The 26,276-nt window shown below is 47.0% G+C and overlaps 2 protein-coding genes across 3 annotated transcripts in view; one reads left to right on the forward strand and one right to left on the reverse strand.

Moving 5' to 3' along the window:
* Sys1 (SYS1 golgi trafficking protein) overlaps positions 1-23,769 on the reverse strand; it is a 31,512-nt gene extending 7,743 nt beyond the window's left edge. The window contains exons 1-4 of one of the 2 annotated variants that reach the window (XM_057780704.1): positions 23,569-23,769; positions 23,145-23,381; positions 21,258-21,325; positions 18,900-20,255 (exon numbers count right to left, since the gene is read on the reverse strand). In XM_057780704.1, the coding sequence (XP_057636687.1) occupies positions 20,015-20,255; positions 21,258-21,325; positions 23,145-23,306 (471 nt within the window). In that variant the 5' untranslated portion in view covers positions 23,307-23,381; positions 23,569-23,769 and the 3' untranslated portion in view covers positions 18,900-20,014. Of the gene's footprint in view, positions 1-18,899; positions 20,256-21,257; positions 21,326-23,144; positions 23,382-23,568 lie in introns of those variants that run through there. The other variant, XM_057780705.1, reaches the window with a different exon arrangement.
* Positions 9,940-12,602, forward strand: Tp53tg5 (TP53 target 5). Its single transcript, XM_057780703.1, has 4 exons — positions 9,940-9,987; positions 10,285-10,359; positions 10,551-10,681; positions 12,143-12,602. The coding sequence occupies exons 1-4, from the start codon at positions 9,940-9,942 to the stop codon at positions 12,600-12,602; spliced, it is 714 nt and encodes a 237-aa protein (XP_057636686.1).
* Positions 23,770-26,276: the final 2,507 nt, after the last annotated feature.

A 26,276-nucleotide genomic window follows, 5' to 3' on the forward strand; every position in this document is an offset into this window, starting at 1 on the left:
TAACCTCTGAGCCATCTCTCCAGCCCCTAAAAAAATATTTTTAAACAGTCATAGCCAGAACCTGGAAACAACCTAAATGCCCCTCAGCCAAAGAATGGATAAGGAAAATGTGGTACATTTACACAATGGAGTACTACACAGCAGAAAAAAAAACAATGACATCTTGAAATTTGCAGGCAAATAGATGCATCTAGAAAACATCATATTGAGTGAAGTAACTCAGACCCAGAAAGAAAAATATGATATGTGTTCACTCATAAGTGGCTTTTAGACATAAAGCAAGAAAAAACAGCCTGCAATTCACAATCCCAAAGAACCTAGACAACAATGAGGACCCTAAGAGAGATATACATGGATCTAATCTACATGGGATGTAGAAAAAGACAAGATCTCCTGAGTAAATTGGGAGCATGGGGACCATGGGAGATGGTAGAAGGGGAGGGGAAAGGAAGGGAGGGGAGAGAAGAAAAATATATAGTTCAATAAAAACAATAATAATAAATTTTTATCTGGTCTTGAAAAAAAAAGAGGAAGATGTGCATCGAAGAGGCTCCTCATGGACTTTGTTAACCATCTGGGCAAGAAACCGCTCTTGCCTGAACTGTTTGACTGGACTTGCAGGACCCACAGAAAAATGACTGCTGAAGCTGCCTGAAGAAGGTGAGACAGTCCTTCAGGGTTCCTGCTTCATGAAAGAGTCTGCCAGACATTCTGTAGGACACAGAAGAAAGCAACTGATGGACTTTGCCAATACAAGGCAGAACAGATCTTCAGATTTCCTGCTTCGTGGGAAAGTCTGTTGGATACTATGGACCTGTAGGCTGAAGGTGGATGCTCCAATGATACAGAAGAACTTTGGGTGACTGTCCAGGTAGTGAGATGTCTCTGTCAATTCTAGAGTTTTGGAATTTGCTTACAATCCACTTCCTGTTTACTTAGGTAATATTATATCCTTCTGGAGTCTTTGATGTAGTCGAAGAATAGTTATAATTATAGTTTTCCTGTTATGATAAAAGATAAAGTAGATATAAATACTGTAACTGTAATTTTTGCTTGATAGCTGTTTTGTTATATGTAATTTTACTATGTTAAAGTTAAAACCTTTCTTTTTATTTAAACATAAAAAGAGAAAGGGAGTGGGAAGTCCTTCTATATATGTGTTGCTTTTATTGACTGTTAATAAAGAAGCTGTTTAAGCCGGGTGGTGGTGGCGCACGCCTTTAATCCCAGCACTCGGGAGGCAGAGGCAGGCGGATCTCTGGGAGTTTGAGACCAGCCTGGTCTACAGAGCTAGTTCCAGGACAGGCTCCAAAACCACAGAGAAACTCTGTCTCAAAAAACCAAAAAAAAAAAAAAAAAAAAAAATAATAATAATAAAAATAAAGAAGCTGTTTTCGGCCAATGGCTTAACAGAATATAGCCAGGCTGGAAGGGATTTAAAAAAAAAAAAAAAAAGACATTGCTTTACTTACTTCCAGCTTGCCACAGTACACATGTGGAGGTCAGAGAACAAGCTGCAGGCTGCAGGATTCTTTCTACCATGTGGGTCCAGGAAGCAAACTCAGAGCAAGCATCTTTACCCAAACCCATCTTGTCAGCCCTAAAATTATTTTTAAAAATTTGAAATGATTATAGATCCAAAGAAAATTGAAAAAATTTGCAGTTCTTTGGTTTGAGAAAGATTAACTCATCTTTCAAAGTGGCCACATGTATTATAGCATTCAGAGCACTGGTCCTGAATACAGTTAGGAATTATGCTGGTTTAGTAAAATGGGGAACAACTGATAGGTTCTATAAGGCCCATGACCTCACTACAGCACAACTCCTACACCCAAGACTCAGAAGGCCTGTTGCGGTGGCACACAACTTTAATCCCAGCACTTGGGAGGCAGAAGCAGGCAGATCTCTGCTGAGTTTGAGGCCAGCCTGGTCTACAGAGTGAGTTCCAGGACAGCCAGAGATACACAGAGAAACCCTGTCTTGAAAAACAAATAAAAAGACTGAGAGAGAGGCTGGAGAGATGGTTCAGTGGTTAAGAGCACTTGACTGCTCTTCCAGAGATCCTGAGTTCAATTCCCAGCACCACATGGTGGCTCAAAACCATCTGTAATAGGACCAGATTCGTTCTTCTGGTGAATAAATACATAAAATGCATGAATAAATAAAGCTTAAAAAGTTTAAAAAAAAAGATTCAACACAATGCCCATCAAAATCCCAGAAAAATTCTTCAAAGACCTCGAAAGAACGGTACTTAACTTCATATGGAAAAGCAAAACACCCAGGATAGCCAAACAATCCTGTACAATAAAAAAACTTATGGAGGCATCACAATCCCTAACTTCAAACTCTCCTACAGAGCTACAGTACTGAAAACAGCCTGGTATTGGCATAAGAACAGACAGGAGGACCAATGGAACTGAATAGAAGACCTGGATATCAATCCACACATCTTCGAACATCTGATCTTTGATAAAGAAGCAAAAAATATCAAATGGAAAAAAGAAAGCATATTTAACAAGTGGTGCTGGCATAACTGGATATCAACATGTAGAAGAATGAAAACAGAACCATATCTATCACCATGCACAAAACTCAAGTCCAAATCGATCAAAGACCTCAACATAAAGCCAGCCACACTGAACCTTATAGAAGAGAAAGTGGGCAGTACACTTGAACACATTGGCACAGGGAACCACTTCCTAAATATAACCCCAGCAGCACAGATACTGGGAGAAACAATTAATAAATGGGACCTCCTGAAACTGAAAAGCTTCTGTAAAGCAAAGAACATAGTCAAAGACAAAACAACAGCCTACAGAATGAGAAAAGATCTTCACTAGCCCCACATCAGACAGAGGTCTGATCTCCAAAATATACAAAGAACTCAAGAAACTGGACACCAAAAGATCATATAATCCAATAAGAAAAATGGAGTACAGACCTAGACAGAGAACTCTCAACAGAGGAATCTAAAATGGCTGAAAGATATTTAAGGAAATGTTCAATATCCTTAGTCATCAGAGAGATGCAAATCAAAACAACTATGAGATTCCATCTTACACCTGTAAGAATGGCCAAGATCAAAAACACTGATGACAACTTATGCTGGAGAGGTTGTAGGGAAAAGGGAACACTCCTGCATTGCTGGTGGGACTGCAAGCTGGTACAGCCTCTTTGGATGTCAGTGTGGCGATTTATCAGAAAATTAGGAAACAACCTTCCTCAAGACACAGTAATACCACTTTTGGGTATACATCCAAAGGATGCTCAATCGAGCCACAAGGACATGTGCTCAACTATGTTCATAGTGGCTTTGTCATAGCCAGAACCTTGAAACAACCTAAATGTCCCTTGACCGGAGAATGGATAAGGAAAATGTGGTACATTTACACAATGGAGTACTACACAGCAGAAAAAAAAAATAACGACATCTTGAATTTTGCAGGAAAATGGATGGAGCTAAAAAAACATTATTTTGAGTGAAGTAACCCAGACACAGAAAGACAATTATCACATGTACTCACTCATAGGTGGTTTTTAAATATAAAGCAAAGAAAGCCAGCCTAAAAACCACAATCCCAGAGAACTTAGACAACAATGCGGACACTAAGAGAGACTTACATAGATCTAATCTACATGGGAAATAGAAAGTAGAAAAAGACAAGATTTTTTGAGTAAATTGGGAGCTTGGGGACCTTGGGGGAGAGGCAGGGAGGGGAGCAGAGAAAAATGTAGAGCTCAATAAATATTAATAAATTTTTTTTAAAGTTAAGAAAGAAAAAAAGAAAAAGACTCAGAGAACATCAAGGAAGAAGAGATGGGAAGATTCTAAGGCCAAAGGATGGGAAATCTGTGAGACCATGGTTCCTAGAAATATAGGGGAGCTTTACTCATGATATTTCAACAGCATGGCTGCCTAAGAAAGATCTGAAGAATTACAGCACCAATAGGCATATGAAGACAGAAAGGGCAAATCTCATGAGGCCTGGCTCACACACAAAGAACCAAGTAACGCTGACAGTGAGAGAAACAGTCTTCCCTAGGAATGAGCCCCCTAAATTGGTTAACTAATACCACTGGTCAGCCTTAAAATCATATACTGGCAAGTTGCATTTTTATACATATAGTGTGTAAAATAATTTTAAAAAGAGGTTATGAATATGAGAAGGAGCAAAGTGGGAGGGGACATAGAGGGCAGAAAAGATGTAGTTATATTTTAATTTTAGACAAAGTGTAAGGACAAAGTACACAGTGTTATGGATGCAGGAGGAAGAGTCGTTTTCTTTGGGGTGGTGTTAGATACCATGAAAAGGGAACTCATAAAAGAAAGCACTTAATTTGGGTACAGTTGCAGTTACTTGCTTACAGTCAGAGAGTACTAACTGTTACCATGTGGCAGGAAGCAGGCAGGTATGGTACTGGAGCAGTAACTGAGAGTTTTATGTCCTGAACCACAGGCAGCAGCAGGAATTAGGCCTGGAGTGGGGTTTTGAGACCTCAAAGCCCAATCCCAGTGACACATCTCTTCCAACAAGGTCACACTTCCTTTGACAAGGCTGCACCTCCTAATCTTTTCCAAGCAGCTCATCAAACGGGGACTAATCATGCAAAAATATAAGCTTATGGGAGCCAATTCCAGTCACCCATCAGAGGTGGCAACTGGTAGGTGGTCCAAGCCCCAGTAGAGGACTTTGTACCCATGAGCATATGGACAGCATTACTAACAAAGAAGATGTTTAAATTGGGAGGGAGATAGGTTGGGAATGGGCCTGGGGAAAGTTGAATGGGAGGGGATGGGGGGTAGATATGACTAAGATACACTGTGTATGTATATAAAGTCTTCAAAAAATAAAAAGAATTAAGATGATAAATAGTATGTTCTATACACTATACTTTTTCTGTATGTTTGTTTTTAGAGACAGGGTCTCTCTGTATAGTCTTAGCTGGCCTAGAACTTGCTCGGTAGATCAGACTGGCCTTGAACTCACAGAGATCTGCCTTGCTTCCCAAGGGCTGAGATTAAAGGCTTGCATCACCTCTTCCTGGCTTCACTATACCTATTTTTAAAGTTTTCTTGTATTTATTTTTCAAGGCTTACCACCTGTGTCACTGGATAGATTTCTCTCCCCCATGAAACTTGTATTTTCGCTGTGTATATGGAAAGAGCAAGCAAGATAGGATATGGAAAACTGCTCATGAGCCCCTGTTACTGTACAATCTGGTCTCCTGGGTATGAAATGCTCAGGTGTTCTAACTCCAGAAGGTGGCGAAACAGTGACAGCATGGACTAAGATGGGTGTGATGACTCGCATCTAGAGTTCCCAGCACTCCCAGCACTCTGGAGGCTGAAGCAGAAGGATTGCAAATGTGAGACCAGTCTGCACTATATAGTGAGTTCCAGGCTAGGCTGGGCTCTGTAGCAAGATCCTACACTAAAAAACAAAACAAGCCAGGTAGTGGTGGTGCACTCCTTTGATCCCAGCACTCAGAAGGCAGAGGCAGGTGGATCTCTGTAAGTTCAAAGCCATCCTGATCTACAGAGCAAGTTCCAGGACAGGCTCCAAAGCTACAGAGAAACCCTGTCTTGAAAATCCCACCCCTGCTCCCCCAAAAAGTCTGAAAGAAAAACAAAACAAAACAAAAATTGTAAAGGTTGTCTCAGGTACAGCCACTTGGAAAATGGCTTGCTGCTGTCTTATGAAACTGAGCAGAGAACCGGCACTTGCAGTCTCAGCCACTTACCCAAGGGAGTGGAAGTGTGTCCGCATAACACCTGAGCACAGATGTGCACAGCAGCTTTACTCATAATTGCCCAGACCTGGGGTCACAGAAGACGTTCTCCAGTAGGAGAGGGATAAATAAACTGACATAGAAAATATTATTCGGCACTAAAAAGAGACGAGCAGTCAAGGTATGGACAGACACGCAGTTTGTTTAAATGCTGTTATTAAAGAAATGCTGATCCAAAATGACTAGAGACACTTAACTTTTTTATTTTGATCGCAGGACATACTAGAAGGCAAAACTATGAAGACAGTAAAGATTAGGTCAGTGTTTGCCAGGGCTTGGTAAAGATGGAGGGGTGAAAAAAGTAGAGCATGGGATTTTTTTGGGCAGTGAGACAATTCTGTGTGATGTAATATCAAGGACACATCATTAAATACTCCTCCAAACCCATACAGTGGCCGTACAAGGAATCCCCTGGGTGATAATGCTAATGTATCACACAGTGTGTTTGTCAGAAGCTTACTGGTAATGCTGATGGAGTGAGGGCTACTCAATACAAGGGCGGGAGGGTCAGGGAAAACTACTGTGCATTCGATTTAATTTGTTTTTCTTGTTGAGACAGGATCTTACTATGTAGCTATGGTTAGCCTGCTATGTAGTCCAGGATAGCCTTGAGCACCTAGATACCTGCTTCCCAAGTGCTAGGATTAAAGGTGTGCACCACTACATCCAGTTATTTAATTTTGATATAATTCTTCTAAAATCTTATAAACATTTTAAAAGCTGTATGAACTAGAACAGAATAAGGCAGTCAGCCAGGCTTGCCTCAGCACAGAGCCCTCCTGATGCTCTCCGAGCTGACTCCAAGGCTCTCAGCCTGGCTCCTAAGCACACAGCACCTAAGCCATCCTCACTTTTCCAGGTCCACCCTTCCACACTTGGCCCCACTTACTTTCCCAGTAAAACACAATGGCTTAGAACACACCTACGCCCTCTAAATTCCCTCTTGTGAGAAGGCCCTGCTACCTCATGTCCTTTACTTGGCTAACTTCTATATTTCCTTCCCTAATTCCTCACTTACCCAAGTTGCAGTTAATGCTATATATTTGGGGGGTTGTTTTTGTTTTTAACCTGATTTTGATCTATAATCCTGTCAGAGACAGTTCTAAGTCCCGAGGAACTTATCAATGAACGAAACAGACAAAACTCCTGCCCTGGAGGAGTCCACGCTCTAGAGTTACTTTTCTCCTTGGCCTACGGGTTTGAAAGAGGGCAGAAAGAGCATGCCCTGCCTATGGTTACTGTCCATGTGCCTAGCCTGTAGCAGGTCCCAGTCCCTGCAGTGGATGGAGCTGATGGAGCTACCAGGCACCAAGGCCTTGGAGAATGTGCAGGCCAATACAATCCACATGATAAACACCATAATGGCTCTAGCAAGGAGAAGGAGGCCTGGGAGCACAGGAATCCACAGAAGAGTGAGCACAAAGGGACTGTCTTTGATAACTTCCTTCCCAATTACTCCTTGTTATCCTCCCTGAGCAGATTAACACCCCCACCCCTGTATATTACGGATACAGGACATTTAAGAAAGTGTAGTATGGCGTGGGTATCAGACTGGCCAGTGAGCAGGACAGTGCCTGAGAAGCTATTTCTTACACGCTCTTTGGACCATTCTGACGTAGCCAACTACACACCAGGGGTCCAGACAGTCCGTTATCCTTCAGGGTGTGCAACAATCTGTCCTTAGCCCACTGTAACTTCCTCTTCAATCTCATGTTCTGCTACCACAGCATCCATTTCCTTCAGGGCTATGCTCAAACCCCACCTTCTTGATAAATGTTTCCCAAACCATACTTCTCTGTCTTAAAGAAAAAGATTATGTGTATGTGAATGCGAGTGCAGGTGCCTGTGGAAGCCAGAGGTGTTAGAACCCTGTGGGCTGGAGCTACAGGCGGCTGTGAGCTGCCGGGAGATAGGTTCTGAGAATTGCCCGGGTCCTCTTTTAAGAGACGTGCTTCCAACCACTGAGCCATCTCTCCAGCCCTGTTTTGTCTTGTCTTGGAGATAGGTTTTCTCTGTGTAGCCAGGCTGGTCTTGAACTATCCTCCTGCCCCAGGCTCCAGCCTTGCATTGTCACACTTGTTAATACAGCATACCCCTTCCTTATCCTTCTTGTCCCCTTCCCTGTTTACTTCGGTCCAAGTGCTTAGCTCTATCTGTTCTAAGTGACATCTTAAATCTGCCTCAGAGGCTCAGGAAGTCTACCCCTTCATGCTGAGAAGCTCTGCAAGCTGGTTCATAAGTGCAACCATCATCAAAAGTTAAATGACTAAACTTATAATTACATGAATGATACTGAACACACACGAAGGTAAAAATGCTCTCGCTTGTCACTTTCTAACCTTGAAAGCCATCATTTTTGTCTCCCTGAGTGCCTTTACCCTGCAGCCCTGCAGAGCGGTACACATGGTGTATAAAGATGTACTCCTGGGTGTTTTGTTCTCTACTCTGAGTCCGGTGACCCAACTACTGAGCTGAAATTAACTGCAGAAGGGGTACATCACAGGAGAGGGGAGCATGACAAACTGAGTTTAACTGTGTCGTTTTATTGATTTGTCCCCAGTTGCCATGGGCCATATTCAGCTCATCGACTGTATTTGTGAACAGTCTTCTTCAGTAAGGCCATGGTCGCTCACTTACAAACTATCAGTGGCTATAGAATTAAAGTAGGCAGTCACAACTATGGCTGAAAAGTCCCACAGTAGTGGCCCTTTACAGAAGAAAATGGCTGGCCACTGGTCTGGCCTTAAGAAGCTATCTATAAGGCCAGGTGCGGTGGCACACACCTTTAGTCCCAGCACACAAGAGGAAGAAGCAGGCAGATCTCTGTGTGTTCGAGGCCAGCCTGGTCTACAAAGCAAGTTCCAGAACAGCTAGGGCTGTTACCAAGAGAAACCCTATCTTGAAAAACCAAAAAATAAAAGAAAGAAAGAAAGAAAGAAAGAAAGAAAGAAAGAAAGAAAGAAAGAAAGAAAGAAAGAAAGAAAGAAAGAGAGAAAAAGAAAGGAAGGAAGGAAGGAAGGAAGGAAGGAAGGAAGGAAGGAAAGCCCTGGAGCAAATATTAGTAATGCAGAGCCCATCATTAGAAGCTGAGAAAAATTTCGGCACACTTTGCTTCACATTTTCATATTCTTACCCTTCAGTTTGAGTGCAAACACCAACACAGATGTGGATACCACATCTGTTTAGACATAACCACATGCTAGCCATACATGGAAGACGTAGGCAAGATTCAAAGGAAGTATAACACAAATGTCAGCTAAATTGTGACTGACACATGCTTGCAATTCCAAGTGAGGAAACTAAGGCCGGAAGAGAAGTTTGAGGCCAGGACAGCACAGCAAGACAATTATTTAAAAACAAAATAGGGGACAGGGGCAATGGCTCCGTGGTTAAAAGCATCAACTGCTTTTACAAAGGATCCAAGTTTGGTTTCCAGCACCCAATCAGATCTCCAGCTCCAAGGGATAACACTGACTGGCACCTCCACCAACACACACACAAACCCATAATGACTTTTAAACATGCAGCAGGTGCCCGGCAACACACGTGGCGTGGCTGAGTGCAGGAGCAGCTTGAGAGCTCGTCTTCACGGACTGGCTTGTCAGGCCCAAATCACAGTCCCAGCTCTACCGCCAAGCAGCCGTGTGAACTGGGTAAATTATGTAACCTTTTAAAGTCTTTTTCTAAACTTATTTTTATTTACATTAGTATTTTGCCTGTACGTATGTCTGTGTAAGGGTGTCAGATCTTGGAATTACAGACAGTTGTGAGCTTCCATGTCGTGCTGGGAATTGAACCCAGGTCCTCTGGAAGAGCAATCAGTGCTCTTAACCACTGAACTATCTGTCTAGCCCTACCTTTTAAAATCTTAGCTTCTTCTTCTAAAAGAAGGGGTCCACCATCTTACCTCACAGGGAGGTTGTGATCATGGACATGGGTGCCTGTCACCTACTGTGTTTCTCCAGATGGGAGTGGCCTTCTGACCCTCCAGAGACACAACCTTGACGCTGTCACACATTTTAGTGATGTCACAGCTCACTGCCTGGCAGGTCTAGCGCCATCATATATTGCTCAGTTCAAGTGCTGGCTGAAGTGAGAGGGGCAGGGTGCAGGCAGTGTGGGGTCCAGTCTTGCTCCTACAGCCCCAGCATGAATCCATCTACAAAGAAGAGGCCCAAGAATGGAGTGGTTTCTAAGGTCAGACTTTGTCTCGAAGCCCAGGCAAGTGAGGGATCTTATCAGATGATCCAGCCACACCAAGAAAAGGCTTTCCAGCCTTTTAGAGAAGGGAAAGGGGAAGGGTGAAAGGAGGCCGGCAGAGTTAAAATGGTCTCAGGGTAGAGTTAAAATGGTCTCAGTTTTGTTCTAAAGCCAAACTGACAAGACTCCCAGTCTAGGGTTGGTCAAAGCATGCTCAGTCAAATGGAGAGACACAGTGCAGGCATGCAAGGGGTTTCCTTCTATGCTAGCTCTCCCTCTCTTCCTATCTCTCAGATGCAAGATGAGAAACTGCAGGACAAGATAAATCAGCCTGTCAGCAAACTAATTGAGCGGAACCGACTTAAAATGGTGAGATGTTCCATTTTAGCCCCTGCTTAGGGGAACCAAACCCCCACTGAAGTGCTACCCCAGGTGCCGGACCCAGTGACCCCGGGGAGCCAGCAGACTTAGCCCTGAGCTGAGCCAAGCCATAGAAAGGGCATGGAAGGCGACCCTGGAGAGCGGCAGCCTCTAATTTTCTGGTTTATTGACCCTGGCAGGTATTAAAAAACTTGTCCCTCTTGAAGTTACTCAAGAGTTCAAATGACCGGATCCGAGAACTGCATAGCCTGGCCAGAAGGTGTTGGAATTTAATAATCAGAGTTCCAAAGATCTTCCAAATCTCCTCCGGGTGAGCTCCATCCACACCCCTTCCTCACACACACACAAAATACCCAGCAACTATCTTTCCTAGGAAGAGGCACTGTGGTGAGGAATTGGGGAGCAGAGGCCTGCTTTACACAAGGGCTCTGTGCAACAGATATTTATGCAAGGTGTTTTACTGGCAGGGACTGAGACTCCAGCGATGAAGGGATTTATCTCAGCCAACTGAACTGACAATTGGCAGAGTACCTGTTTGAAGTCATTCCCACCTGAAATCACAGTCATCTAGTGAAGGGCCCACCTATAACTGTGGTACTGAGTGTGCATGTGGGGAGCTATCTCTTCCTCCTGGGCCTGCAGCCCAACCCAGAGACAGTCTCACAGACTATTCTCTGAATCTGAAGATACATTATCCTGCTCAGAATCTGATTACTCATGGGCCACTCTAGAATTTGGGGAGCATTTATAGAAGTGCCTGCTAAGTGCCAGCCACTCTGCTTACATGTTACACATGTGCCCCCCACACCCTTAGATGCTTCTTCCCAACAACCAAGGTACATGAGAGTATCCATTTTTTTTTTTTTTTTTTTTTTTTGATTTTCGAGACAGGGTTTCTCTGTAGCTTTTTGGTTCCTGTCCTGGAACTAGCTCTTCTAGACCAGGCTGGCCTCGAACTCACAGAGATCCGCCTGCCTCTGCCTCCCGAGTGCTGGGATTAAAGGCGTGCACCACCACCGCCCGGCGAGATTATCCATCTTATGATGGAGACCTTGGCTGGGCTCTGGGAGGTGAAATGTCTTATTCCATCCAGATGCTGTCTCCAAAGACTGCTCTCCAGACTTCAGCTGTTTCCTTGCCTCCTACCTTGCAGATCTTGACAATAGGCCCCTAGTGGCCATCACTTTCATCAGCCAGGGTGAGCAGGCATGGGCTTTGCCTGGCTCAATCTGATACTCAGACTCCCGAGAACTGTTAATTCCTTCCTCAGGCATCTCTCTCTGATGTGGCCCCTGAACGACCGGGAAGCCCAGAACCAAGTTCAGGGTCATAGACCACCATAGTTCTCGAAGCACAGAAACATCTCTTAAAAACATTTGTCCCCAAATCTCAATGTGAGAGGTACCTGGCCCTCATCCTGCCTTCTACCTAGCCCAGGCGAGGGTATGGAGAAGCTTCCTCAGAGACCCATGGTTTCTTAGAATATAATTGGAAAGGAACACTGGGCAGTCTTCCCTCTTGGCTGAGACAGAAGCCTAGTGTAGTGGCAGGTGCCAACAAAATATATACCCTTGGGCTCCTCAAATACTGGTCATGCCTTCTGCCTTGCCAATGTCTCACATCCTTTCTACTAAAACTAATAGTACCTCCAGGCACTAGAGACGTTTCTTTCAGTCTAGCTCTAGCAGGCTCCCTGAACCAGCACCATAGCGACTGCTCAGGACTGGGTTAGAAGGACCCTTGCTCCGCTGACCTTTCCTTTCCCTGTCAGGGATAACGTGAAAGTGAAACAAAAGAATGAAGAGCAAGACGTTCTGGCCCTGGTGAAGAAACTGGAATCCAGGAAAGCAGAGTCCATAGAGAAACCTAATGAAAACACGTCAGAGGAGTGGAAGCCCACGGAAGGGTCAAAGGGGTCACCTGCAGCAGCGTCACGGAGAAAAAAGCAGGCAAAGCCTAAAGTCCCCAAGATAGCAAAGAATCATGGCTTGCTTACCAGAGCCCAGAAGAGGAAACCACATGTTAAGGAGCCCCGAATTGTCTTCCTGAAGATCTACAATCACAGAACTCCCAAGATGAACATGAAACCACTGGATGAAACTGACCAGTTGGTCTGGTTTGAGGGGCTTCCCACACGCATCCACCCCCCAGGGCGCCGGATCATGTGCAGATCATCTGCCTTACGCCGCGTCAAGCGCCCCTGTACCCGGTTCTGCTCAGTGTCACTTTGAGCTGCCTGTGTAGCATCCATATGAGGTGGGTATGACGACACCACTGCCAGGCCAAGGCAAGATGCAGCCCCTCACACAGGCCCACACCAGAGCCCTAGACTCAGGGGTTTGGGTCTTGCTGACTGTGGGTGGCTGGACTGGGAGGCCCCACACCCAGAGAGAGGAAGCCATTGACTCGGCCACACAGCAGGGTAATAGCTGGGCTGAGGATGCAGCTCAGTTGACTGAGCTCTAGGGAAGGTGCAATGGAAATGCGGGACCCAGTATATCATCTAGTTGTCTGGAGACCCCAGGAGAGTGGGAACCACCGCTGTGGCCCTGAATCCCAAAGGATGTTTAAGCTAGGGAGGAGGGAAGTAGCCACACTGGGCTTTGCTGCATCTCCTGCCCTTAGGCCAAATCAACTCTATTTGATTTAGTCACGTTTTGTTGTTGTTGTTGTTGTTGTTTTTATATTTTTCGAGACAGGGTTTCTCTGTAGCTTTTTGGTTCCTGTCCTGGAACTAGCTCTTCTAGACCAGGCTGGCCTCGAACTCACAGAGATCCGCCTGCCTCTGTCTCCCGAGTGCTGGGATTAAAGGCGTGCGCCACCAACGTTTTAAGTAAGACTTATGCTAAAAAGAAAAAGTTCTTAAACAAAGACAAGAAACTCTTCCCATCATAGCTTGAGGTGCTCATGAAGGGAAGAGGGCGACTGACTCCTGAGGTCCACCTTAAAGGGTTTCCTTTAAGTTGGAGATAGCTCCAACTTGCCACAAAAACCAAGGGTCCCAGGCCCTGTGCCCACTCACTGGACAACAGCGCCCCCTGGTGGTGATTTCTATGACTAACATGGAGATCTCTGCTGGCAGGTGGTGTAACCCTGGAAGGGAACTTGAAGCATAAGAAGTAGAGATCCTGCTATCAGCTAAAGGGAGGGAAGAGCGGGAATTTCCTGAGTTTACAATAAAATCGCTCATATGCCACTGAACAATATCACCACTGGCTCTGCCTGTCTAGTGCTGGCAATCACATACACATGGAGAGCAAGGATCCTGGGGGAGATGCAGGGGGGAGGTGGGGAGGGAGTGTATGTTGTGGGTCCATCCCTAGGCTCCTAAAGTCATTTCCTAAAACCACAGCAGAAAATCTACCAAGTTGTAATCCTTCAACATCCCCCACAAGCTGGCTCTTTTGGGCAGTGCACACTTCCTCTATGAAGTCATTTGTCTCCTGGGTGCAGGTGCCTCACAATGGTCCTGTGATCCAAGGAGAGGCAGAAACTTGTACACCTATATAGCAAATGACTTACCCCAGCTTCCTCAGAGAGGAGGCGCTGGAGCAAATCTACCCCCGCCCCCATCTCCTGGCTTCTCCATCCCACTTTCCCAAGAGAGGAAAAAGTCACATGCAGAGCACGCCTTGGCCAATGGAGTCATCCCAGAATCCAGCTCCCCATTGACTATCAATGCATGCGGTGTCAATAACTGGGCCTCCTGGATCTCAGATCATAGGAAACACCAGGGTAGGTGGGGAGTCGGCACTATGTCCTACACAGTCACCCTGAAGCCCAATCCCTGGCTGACTTTATCGGTCAGGAGCACTATTTGTCAGTAGGAACTATAGGGCCTTGCACATACGGTTGAGGAGATGGGGCAGGGGAACCCAGGTTTTCTTTGGACAAAGACTAGAACCTTCTAATAGTCTCCTGAGGCTAGCAGCAATCAATGGGTGTGCCTGCAGGTGAGGTACCCGGCCTTTGAGCCACTGAAGGGCAGGGTCGCAGAGCCCTTCTGGAGAGGCAGGGCAGTGATGACAAAATCTCATTTGGGAGGGAGATTGATGGGAGGACCGGCGTCTTAACCTTCCTCTTGCACTGCCCCACCTACTATGCCTGGCACTGCCGTCTACATTGGAGGGGCAGCCTCACATGGGCCAGTCAGAGCCAAACCTGGCACCAGGGCTGTCCCACTATCCTGCTTCTGCTCATGCTTCTTCCTGTGGGCACAGCCCAGTGCTATCTGGGCACTCTGTGTGGCCCTTCTGTACATCACCGCCCCTGCCATTTCCCAGCAACCTCTTCCCCAGTCACTCCTTCCAGCTGTTTCCTGCTCAGTGGTCTCCATCTTGAGTCCCCTCAACCTTGGTAAACTTTTCCTCAATTTCTTTCCAACCTCCAGCTTATCAACTGGTGTGGTGAACTTGTGACCTCAGATGGGTATCCCTCAGTGGGTGGCCAGGGCAGCAAGCTCTGTCTTCATGGCAGCATGTTCAGAGAGGGACTCAAGTACAGGCCCCAGTGGAGAAGGCCTGCTCAGGGCTGGCAATTTCCATCCGTGCCCCGAGAGAAGAGGGGAGCTGAGCCGTGTGCGCAGAGCCTGAGGTCTAGCATGGCCTGTGGAAGGAAGGCCCAGGACTTCTTCCAGCCTCCCCACGCCCTTGACATGACCGCCATCGACTTACATCCCACTGCCCACTTTCCTGTATGTAAGTAAGTCCACTTAAGTCTGACGTTCTTCTGGGTTTGGTAAACCCATTATTTGAGGAAAGTGTATCCCAGAAATGGCTTCCTAAGAGTAAAGTGGAGGGGTGTGTATGTGTGTATATACGTGTGATCAAACTGAACTCAAGCATCGACTCAACAACTTAAGTCATAGGACCTCTGAACTTGGCTTCTTCTAATTTTGGGGTGTGTGTGTGTGTGCATGCACAAGTGCGCAGGGTATCAAATCCACAGTACCGCACATGCTAGCCAAACACTCTATCACTACAAAGAGCCAGATCCCTAGCCCCCCCACCCCCCCACACACTTTTTTTGAGATAGAATTTCATTGAATAGCATTGGCTGGTGTTAAACTTGCTATGTAGACCAGGCTGGCCTCAAACTCAGATGTGCCTGCCTCTGCCTCCAGAATGCTGGGATTAAAGGTGTGTGCCACCACAGCTTACTATTTCAATTTTTTTTTTTTTAAGGGACATAAGCTGGGAGTAGTGGCACAGCTTTAATTCCCAGCATTTGGAAACAGAAGATGGATCTCTGTGAATTCAAGGACATCCTGGTCTATATAGCAATTATCAGGGATACATAGTGAAACATTGTCTCAAAAAAGGGGGACACTAACACACATTTCAGAGAGTCTGAAGTGATGAGGCTTATGCAGGGAAGCCAGTTTGTGGGGTGCTTAAGAACTTCAGCCTTTCCCTAGACTTCCCCAGTTCTGTGCCAGACTTGCTCGGTCTTGGCTCCGCCTCTCCCTGGTGAGCTCCTACTTAAGTGCCTGCAAACGGACCTTGCTGTCAGTTTCCCAAGATGTCCCAATTATCTGGCTCAAGTTCACTCAAACGTGCAGGACATGAAAAGACGAGGCTTTTGAGCAGCTGTGTGATGTTGGGGTGAACTGTTACCTCCCACGTCTATCAAACAAATAGTGGTCCTGATGCAGGGATTGAGAGAGAACTCACAATCAGCGTCCTGCAGGTTCTGCCAACAGGAGAAAGCAGGCTGCGGTCCCCTCCACTGTAAAGCGGGGAAGGGGGAGGGAGACTGGGAACTCAGAATCACGGGTTACTTCCTACCTGCCAGACACTGTGCAATTCTCACAATAATCAAAGAAATGAGTACACTCTGCCCTTCACAGTCCTGCATGCATGGGTTCTATACCCTGGGATTCAGCCAGCTGTAAATGGAAAATACTCAATAAAGATGTCCATCCATACTGAGCATGCACACTTTCCCTATTCCCTGAACAATACTGTATAGCCCCCACCACCATCCTAATATTGTACCATCTGAAGTATGAAGAACATGTATATAGTTACACGGAAACACTACACCATTACCTTTTGCAGGGATGGGGGTTGGAGAGTAAGATCCAACACACCCTAGCCAAGCCAGCCACCAACTCAGCAATTCTTCTCGACCCATTGCAGCTTCCTAGTCCTCCATCCTGCCACCATTCCTACAGACTCGAGGACGGAGGGCCAGGACGACTCAGCTTCTAGTCCCTTCCTTGCCTCAATACTCTTTTCAGTAGCTTTATCACCTTCCTCCAAGACGTGCCTGCCCTTTGGTCAGAAGGAAGTAACCCTGAAGCCACAGAGAGTCCAAGAAACTCAGCTTCCAGAAGACTTACTGAGCTATGAACCCTTCAGGACTTGAGGACCTAGAGCCTTCCTCAAAAGCCCTCTCTCCAAGATCTCTGTCAGCACATTCTGGCTTCCACATAGTTGATCTAGACAGGGCTGCCTAGACAGGAAGCATTAGAGGTGCCTCTGAGCCACACTTCCCTCCTTATCTTTTGGGGCTATAAACTGTTTTAAGTGGCAATTACACAGTTCTCCACATTTCTCTCCAAATGGTCTGAATTCAGATGTTAGGCAGAGTGAAGGAAGAGGCAGGGTCAAGACTTGAGCTCTCCAGAAAGGTGTATTCTTTCATCAGGAAGCTGGATGTAGGTTTCTCATCTAGATTGTAGCCTTTATCTTCCGGAGTTAAACACCCAGCCTGCGTTCCTGTGTCACTTGCTAATCTGTGGTCCTAATTTGTATGTTACCTATGCACTGTTCTTGAATAGCTAGTGATGTATATAAAGTTCTGTTCACGCACTGAGATTTGAAGGTCTAAGGTGATAGTCTGCTGAACCAATCAGAGCTTATACATCCCAGTTATTGACCTTTGCTGCACAAGCTTATCATTGCCACTTTCAGAGCCCAAATTCTGAGGCTGACAAATAACCACAGGCAAGTTCCATAGTTTCATCATCTGTAAGGTGTGGATGATGGAGCTGGGCGGTGGTGGAGAACACCCTGGCCACTATGGAGGAAGAGATAGGTGCACCTCTAGGAGTTCGAGGCCATCCTCGTCTATAGAGTGAGTTTCAGGTCAGCCAGGGCTACACAGGGCCCCGACTCAAACAAACAATAAACAACCAAACAAAAAACAGAAGATATGGGTGATGGGACTTCCTACTGAGATTGCCACATGAGAAAAAACAAGTCCTTGGCCTTCTGCTAGATAGACACCCGTTAAGCACTCAATAGAATAGATGTATTTGTTATGAAATTGACAAAATGTCACTGCCACTGCAGGCTGTAACTCAACTTCTAGAAACCATTCACATTGCTGCTTTAGAAACTGTACGCATCCGAAAGTCATAAACCGTGTGTATGCTAGCCGAATGTGTGTGTGCATGTGCGGAGCCCAGAGCAGGACATCAAGATGTTATTTTCTAACACACTCTGCCTAGTATCCTGAGACAGGTATCTCACTGACCTGGAAACCTGTTATTTCAGCTAGGCAAGACGGCCAGCAAGCTATGGGGATATGCCTGTCTCCATACCCTCAGTTTCTGTCTCCATGCCTTCTGGGGAAGTTCATGCAATTTTTAGTCAACTGTCACTCAGCTCAGTCATTATATTACTGGGTTTAAAAAAACAAACAAAAGGGGCTGGAGGGATGGCTCAGTGGTTAAGAGCACTGGCTGTTCTTCCAGAGGACCCGGGTTCAATTTCCAGCACCCACATGGCAGCTCACAACTGTCCAGTTGCAGGGAATCTGACACCTTCACACCAATGCACATAAAATAGTGCTAAATAAAGCATAATTTAAAAAAAAAAACAAAAAACAAACAAACAAAAAAGTCACCTTGGTTCCTTTTGGTGCTTTTTCAATTTCCAAAAATCGAATGGGCATCAAAAGACATAGGTTTCTCATCAAAGGAGTTACGCAGGCAAAGCTGGCACAAGCAACTGAAAGAGAACGCCGGCACTGTTCTTGCCTGGAGCAGCAGACTCCTCAGCTCCAGGGAGACCACAGCCATGCTCAACGTTCTCGCCCTTCACTGTGGTCGTGTGCCCGAGGAGTGCGCCAGAGGAAACCCAGCAATGCAGCTGGGCCAAGGCCCTGCAGCCGGCGTAACCACAACCCCGAGTGACCAAGGGCCTCATGCTAGCTCACTCACAGCTTTTTGCCCGGGCACTTTCATTCTCAGATTTTCATTCTGGCAGTTGCGACTCCCTACTCTACAAGGCTGAGAGCCAAGAGGCAAGAAAGGCTCCCTAGGGAGGAAGCAAAACTCATCTTTAGCTGTGAGACTCAGCTCTCTTGGGCAAGCTCCAGAAACCAAAGAAACACAGCCTGCTTCATACAAGTGCATGCCGTGTACGTGCTTAGGGACCACACGTGCGGCATCGCAGGGGCAGATGCAGGCCGAGTGCAAGATACACTATTTTGCTCTTGTTTTGTGAGACAGATGTTCACTATAACATCTGCGTTGATCATGCAGACCAGGTTAGCCTCAAACTCATGATCCTCCTGCCTCAGTCTCTTGAGTATTAGGGTAACCAAGTGCTACCATACTTATCCTGGCAGTTAGTACTTCATTTGATTGGAGGAATCACTCTGGGAAAGGAGGAAATACTAATTCTTATGACTCTTGTGCACAGCTGCTTTCTCTTGGTCCTAAAAGTGACATCATAAAGTAAGTACAGGCAAAAGTGTGGAAAATACTGTATTTATGTACCTAGAAAGGACAGCCGCCAGCACCTCACAGAGGAAACGCTAGTAGCAAACTCTAGCCTTCACAGCAAATTCCTGTCTCCTCCAGTACCGTCAGTGGAGCCTGCCATGGGGAAGCTGGACACCCATCATACCCTCCCCCACCACAGAGTTCAAACAAGAGAGGAAAAAGAAACTCTTGCCACAACTGAGGTCCAGTGGGAGCTGGGGCCTGGTCATTCCTAGAGAGCATACCGTGGCTTTTATTATGAAGCTAAGGCTGCGAGGAAGGGGTGCTGGGATTCTTCTCTGGGTCCTGCAGCCTGCTGTGTTGAGAGCTGGCAGCAGGGTAGAGTCCAGAGGTTCTCGGACACACAAACACACTTTTGTGTCTAACGGGTCACAGGCTGTGCATTGCTCTTGTGCTTGAGGCCTCATACTTCGTCCTCTGACAGCGGCCTAGTACTTTGCACCTACACCTCTTTTGTGGCTACGAACCCAGAAGTCAAATGTTTCTCCACACAGAACCACTGTGGTTTGGCAACAGGGCAAAGGTACCAGCTGTCCCAAAGGGCAAGACAGGCAACCAGAAGAATGTTTGCGCCAATCAGATATCCTTGATTTTTTTTCCTTTTTAAAAATAACAGGCTGGTGACGGTATGATGGCTCAAGAGTTGACATGGTTCCAAATCTGTTACCCCCTCTATGAGGTCCCCGTCCTGGCTTCCAGATCAAAGCTCCAGCAGGCAGAGGCCATTCTTGCAGCTACGATCATGACTGCTACCTGCCTTTGTGACAGGACCTCACTATCACTCCACCAACAGACTTCACATTTCCAGGGTTCCTCTCCGACTTAGGCTGGACCCCATCTGGAGGTCTGAGCAGCCCAAGGTGACAGGGGGCCCAAATGCCAGCAGAGTATCCGAAGGGCTCAACTCTAGACATTGGATTTAGGGGCTGAGCTGAGGGGGATCTCCTTGAGTTCCGTCCGCATGCACAGGTATTCCCCGATGACGGCCATGAGTGCAATGCACACAGCCTGGACCAGCCACCAGGTCAGCGCCGAGGGGAAGCGGGAGCTGTAGAGCCAACAGCCCAGGAGGTGAAAGAAATGGACAGTCACAGTGAAATCCAGACACTGCTTCCCTCGCCGGATGAAGTACAGCAAGCCCAGGGCACTGTGGGGAAAGGACATCAGCGCGTTGTCACTGGGTTGTCCTGGCCTTACATTAAGTCCTTGGGGACGTGGGGGACAATTAGGATGATGACAGCACAGTGGTCAGAAGCGAGCAAAGTGAGTGAGAAGCAAGGGTTGTTATCTCAGATGCTGAGAGACCTGCTGGGTGACATCAAGACTGGGTCTGACAGAATGGGGGAAGATGAGTTTGATGACAAACACCCACCAGGAATGGTACACACCAGTCTCGGTGTGTACCAAAAAGTACACATGCTCTATGCAAAATGCAAACAGAAGCTACTTGCACCCAGGCAAATCTTGGCACTTGGAATCAATCCACTTTCCCACTATTCAAGAGAAGCCAGAAATCTAGACATTCCCCACTGTCAGCGTAAAGTCATAATATAATGTACACGAGACTGTTTAAAGTACTACCCATGAATAAACCGTACAACAAGGAGCTAAGTGATCAGATTAGTCCCACTTTACTGAAGAGGAAAAGTGATAAAGCTGTCCAAATTTACTACACTTGTGGTAAGGTGGTGGATGACTGAAGGGCAGGTGAGTCTGCTTTAAGTCTAAGACCTTGGTCCCTATGCTAAACTGATCCTCAAAAAAAGGGCAGTGGTCATGAGTGACCTTAAATGTTACCTAGTCCAAACCCTGGACTATATACAAGGAGCCCGGGTCCCAGAGAGGAGGAAAGTAACTGGGTCAATGGCACAGAGCAAGAATGAAAGCCAATTCTCCTGGTTCCTGGTCTAATTCTTTCTTCAGCTCACGCCACATCTGGGTACACGATCAGGCAGCACACACAGTGACCGAAGAACTTTGAACTTAATTCAAAACAACGATGGAGGCCCAGGACAGGGCCAGTCCATAGAAATATGCTCTTCCACCCATCTTTCCATTCCCAAGAAGTGCCAACCTGCCTCTTGTTTACATTTAGGAAGTTAGTTCCAGTTAGACACAAAAGAAGTACAGTAGAGCTGGTGATACTCACCAGGTAAGGGCGTTGAGGACGAAGGACATCATTGAGAGCCGGCCTGGAGGGGTGGAAAAGCCCAGGATCTGAGGGGGAATCACAAAGGGAGATATGCTAGAGAAGCGACTTGGCGGAGCCCCAGAATCCTAACAAATTGCCTATGGCACAAGCACTCGTCCCAGAGTACAGAAGACAACACCTTCATCCACACAGAAGCCTATTTCCCACATGGTTCTTTCGCACACACCCACTGTGGAATCTCATTTGAGCCTCATGGTATGAGGGAAGGATACCATTTTCCTTTTACAAAAGAAGAAACAGGGTTTAGAGAAGTTGCCTGAGGTGATGCAATGACTAAGAAGCAAGAGTCAAAAAGGATGTCCAGCAAACTAATGCTCCGCAGGCCAGGCTTTGTTTTTGCAAATAAAGATTTATTGAAACATAGTTCACTATTTTCTGGCTTACTTATGATTGCTTTTGTACTATAAACGTAGAGTTGAATGGCATGACCAAAAAACCTTTACTACCTCATCCTTCCAAAAACTGTTTGCTGAACCTTGAGCTGGAACCCAGGCTGTGTGCATCAGGCCCCTCTGCAACAAAACTGGGTTCTCATATGCCCTTACAAGAAGGATGGCGCCTCCCACAAAGTGTTCAGCACCTAGAATGTGTGCAGTGTTTATTGCTGACAGAGTACTATTAAGTACTAAATATCTGAACATAATTCAGCTTGCAAAGGCCTTTGACATCCATGATCTCACAATGCTACTACTATCTCTTCTCAAATAATTAGTTATCCAAAGGCAAAGGGTGAGTAACAAGCACGAGGACCCCATGCCAGGTCTCCTGAACCAAGAGCTCTGCTCACCACTATCACAGCCCCTTCTCCCAACAACCTCCTAGGCGCTCACTATTCCTTACAAAGCATTTCCCTTTTTTGTTGGTTTTTGTTTGTTTTGTTTTGGGAGACAGGTTTCTCTGTGTATCCTGGCTATCCGGGAACTCACTCTGTAGATCAGGCTGGCCTCAAACTCAGATCCACCTGCCTCTGCCTCCTGTGAGCTGGTATTAAAGGCGTGCAACACACACACACACACACACACACACACACACGGCGTTTTCTTATTCCTAGGCCCCTCTGGGACTTTTACCATTTTACTGTGGGTGACATGACAGGGTTATTCTGTCACTTTCCACAGGAGGAAAGGGCTTGGAAAGGTAAAACAACTTGTCGAGTTCCTCCAGCTCGACTGGACTCTAAACACGGGCAAGCTTTTTGTACTACAGTTTACCACCTAATGCCAACAGCATGATTTTGTCGACACGAGAGGTGACATCTGCCACAAGTCGCACAGCAAGCAGAGTGGAATTTAAATAAGATGCTCATAGGACCAGGTGCCCTTTTATCTGCTCCTCTTCCTACTGTGGTCCCTGGAAATCTGAGCTGAGAGAAGAGTAGTCTCTTTTCTGGAGGGTCTCAGCAAAGAGACTTTCCATGTTTGCCTGGGACACAAGCCTGTTGACTGTAGTATCTGCCTCTGCCATGTGTGTTCAACCTCGGGCTATGCTACATAGCTAGCTATGAGCACAGCCCAACACAAAACTGTAAAGTTATTTAAAACTCTATGAGATCCCCCCCCCCCCTTTTCGTTTTGTTTTGTCTTAACTCAAATGCGCAGTTCCTGACCGTGGATACGTCGTTTCCCAACATCACAAGACTGGACACGCCTGAGAGTGAACTCATCAGCCTCCCTGCCCTCAGTCATTCCACTTCACAGATGGGGGTGGGGGCCTGGAATCCCTTCTTTCTTAGGTCCCCCAAATGAGAACGTGGCCTACCTGGATCTAGCGCTCGGCGGTGCCGGACCACAAAAACCCACTCCTACTCCATCCCTCCAAGCCTACCTCCGCGTCGAACATCTGGTCCAGCGAAGGGCTGCTGCGCACCAGCGCGTCCACCAGCGCCAGCCACAGGCCCAGCGAGCCGTAGTACACCGTCTGCATGAGCACGATCTGCGACAGGATCAGCAATGGATCCCACACGTAGCTGCGAAACTGACCCGCCATGCCGGCCCTCGGGGCTCGGCAGTCACTCGCGCCGCTCAGCGCAGCCACGCCATCGGCCGGCGGCCGCCGGGCTACCTGCGGGGAGACACACGGAGCTTCAGCCGGCCGGCCGTTGCCTTGGCAACGCCGCGGGAGGGAGAGCCTGGGACCCAGGAGCTGTACCATTCCGGGAGGTGGGGGAGGCGGGGCGGGCGGACCCACTCACGGAGTCAGGGGAAACCCTGCCGGTTCCGTCCGCCGGGTTCCTCCCGGGTTCACTCACCCGCGACCGACTCGAGGGTTTGAAGCGTCCGAGCGCGGTCCGGCTTCACTCGTGGATTCCCGACACCGCGCTGACAGACAGGACCATGGAGCGGAGGACCTGCCGGCCTAGAGAGGCCGAACAGCGGCGGCCTGCGGCTGCGTGGGAAGAATGCGTTTCCGGGGACAGCGGCCGACGGACCGTACTGAGATCGGCCAGGAAATCAACTGTGCACATGCGCAGGAGGAAGGCTGAAGGCAAACGGAAGCGAGGCACAAAGCCGTGAATCTTGCGCGCCCTCTAGAGGGAAATTAAAAAAAAAAAAAAACCAGCAAGTCCATTCCTAGGAGGGAAAGGGGTGGAAAGTCTAGGAATAAATAAAAGGGAAAAAAAAATTCACCATTTGAAGCATGGCGAGATGGCTCAGCGTGTTAAAGTCTTGCCAGACCTGTTTTCAATCCCTGGAACACACAATTTGGAAGAAGAGAACTGATTCCCTCCTGCAAGCTCTCATCTGACTGCTGTGCTCACACAACAAATTAAATTTAACCAAAACGAACTTTTTTTTGAAACAGTCTCACTATGTGGCCCTGGCTGGTCTGAACTTGCTTTATTCCAGACCCATCTGGAACACACACACACACACACACACTTTTTTCAAGGGAAAAAATAGGTTAAACATTGACCAGCTTCATGTTAGATTCTCAGTGTTTTCTCTCCTTAGTTAATCCAGGACTTTCAGGCTTTTCTACATATCTTCTTTTGGTCACTTTCTCATTATCATGTTTAAAGGTCAGAGAAGGGGGCAACATACTGTCTTAAAGACATAAAGTTAGTGAGAAAACAGGCCTTTTGTTTGTTTGTTCATTTCAAGACAGGTTTTCTCTGTGTAACCACCCTGTCTGACCTGGAAATTGCTTTGTAGACCAGGCTGGCCTTGAACTCACAGAAATCTGCCAGGCTCTGCCTCCTGAGTTCTGGGATTAAAGGTGTGTCCCCATATACCCGACAAACTAGGCATTGCAATCCAGGTGAGGCTCGGAAGATTTGGACACATGAGACGAGACATTGCCCTGCACTTTGGACACGGTTACATTAAATGGCCGAGTAGTGGGTGCCGAGGTGGCCATCCAACGGAGAGAAAAAGACAGCTCCTGAAGTCACAGCTGGCATCAAACCTGACCTTGCCTACCTCCATGTTCACTTTTATCTCTGCCTTCCCTGAGACGGAATAGTGGACAGTCAGTAAATATTTGCTGAATGAATCAAGAGCAGAGAAAGGGCAAAGGCAAACCCATGACTCATTTGATTTCTCTTCCCAAAGACCCAAGTTCCCCAACTTCATAGAAGGGCACAAAGGAAGGAAGTAGGAGGTCCTAGGAAGAGTGTGGGCTTTCCACCGGCTCTGTCACTTGCTAGCAATGTGACCACTGAGCCACTCCCGTCTTTAAACCTCAGCTTCCCCGTCTATGAAATGAGGAGCTGGACTACATGAATGTTTTCCAACGTCTACTTCACACTGCATGAATTATCTTCCCGTTTAAACACTTTACGAAAGCCCCACATAATCTGCCAGTCCGAAGAGCAAGCGATGGTCATGTGATCACTTGGAATTGCTAGAACCCCAGACAAAAGTAAAGAAACGAGGCTTTGGCCAGGGTATGTGACTTCTCTTGTTATTTATTTATTTTTGTTTTGTTTTGTTTTTCGAGACAGGGTTTCTCTGTGGCTTTGGAGCCTGTCCTGGAACTAGCTCTTGTAGACCAGGCTGGTCTCAAACTCACAGAGATCCGCCTGCCTCTGCCTCCCGAGTGCTGGGATTAAAGGCATGCGCCACCACCACCCGGCTCTCTTGTTATTTGGAAACTGTAAATAATTCACTTGGAGTCTAGCCCAAAGATTGCTGAGGTACTTCTCAACTCAACCATCTTTTAGGTACCTCAGTACAGCTCAGCACGTTTCAGATGCTTCTAGTCCTCTGATTCACAGGATACAGTGTCTGTGAGACTGTCAAGTACACATGAACGATATAATTCTCAAAGCCCAAGACAGTTGTTTGTAAAGAAACTGAGGTTGAGAAGGGCATGGTGGTACAAGCCTTTAATTCCAGCACTTGGGAAACAGAGGCAGACAGATCTTTGAGTTCGAGGTCAGCCTGGTCTACTGAGCGAGTTCCAGGGCTACTCAGAGAGATCCTGTCTTGAGAAACAAAACAAAGAGAGAGAGAGAGAGAGAGAGAGAGAGAGAGAGAGAGAGAGAGGCTGAGGATGGACTCAGACGAAGGGTCTCTGGCTGCAAACACCAACTTCCTTTCCAGATGGCAGGAGAAGGGAGGGAGAGCGTGGCACTGCAGGGAAAGGGCCAGTAAATTCCTCCACTCAGCCTTGCAGCGAGGGGATGAGGGAGAGGAGCGCGTGGAGGTCTAGAGAAGGCACAGAGTGGAGAGGTTTGTCCTGGTTTCCCACAGGCAGGTCTCTTTATACCCGATCCACCCTCTTCACGTCACAGCTAGGTTCAGTTCACCCCATCTCGTCCCCCACAGCAGAAGTGCTCCCTGTCGTCCTGAGACAGGACTCACAAGTGGCTTTAGAACTGTGTGGACAGAGAGCGTCTGATGTCATTCTTGGAGCTTAGAGCTTGCCTCTGGGAAAGCCCCAGTGGCTGGCCACGTCCTTCTCTGCTCTGCTGTTTCCTTTTCCCTTCGAAGGCTCAGCTTTTGGGTTCTTACC

The sequence above is a fragment of the Chionomys nivalis genome, chromosome 9 (assembly GCF_950005125.1).
Source record: "Chionomys nivalis chromosome 9, mChiNiv1.1, whole genome shotgun sequence".
Classification (NCBI taxonomy): Eukaryota; Metazoa; Chordata; class Mammalia; order Rodentia; family Cricetidae; genus Chionomys; species Chionomys nivalis.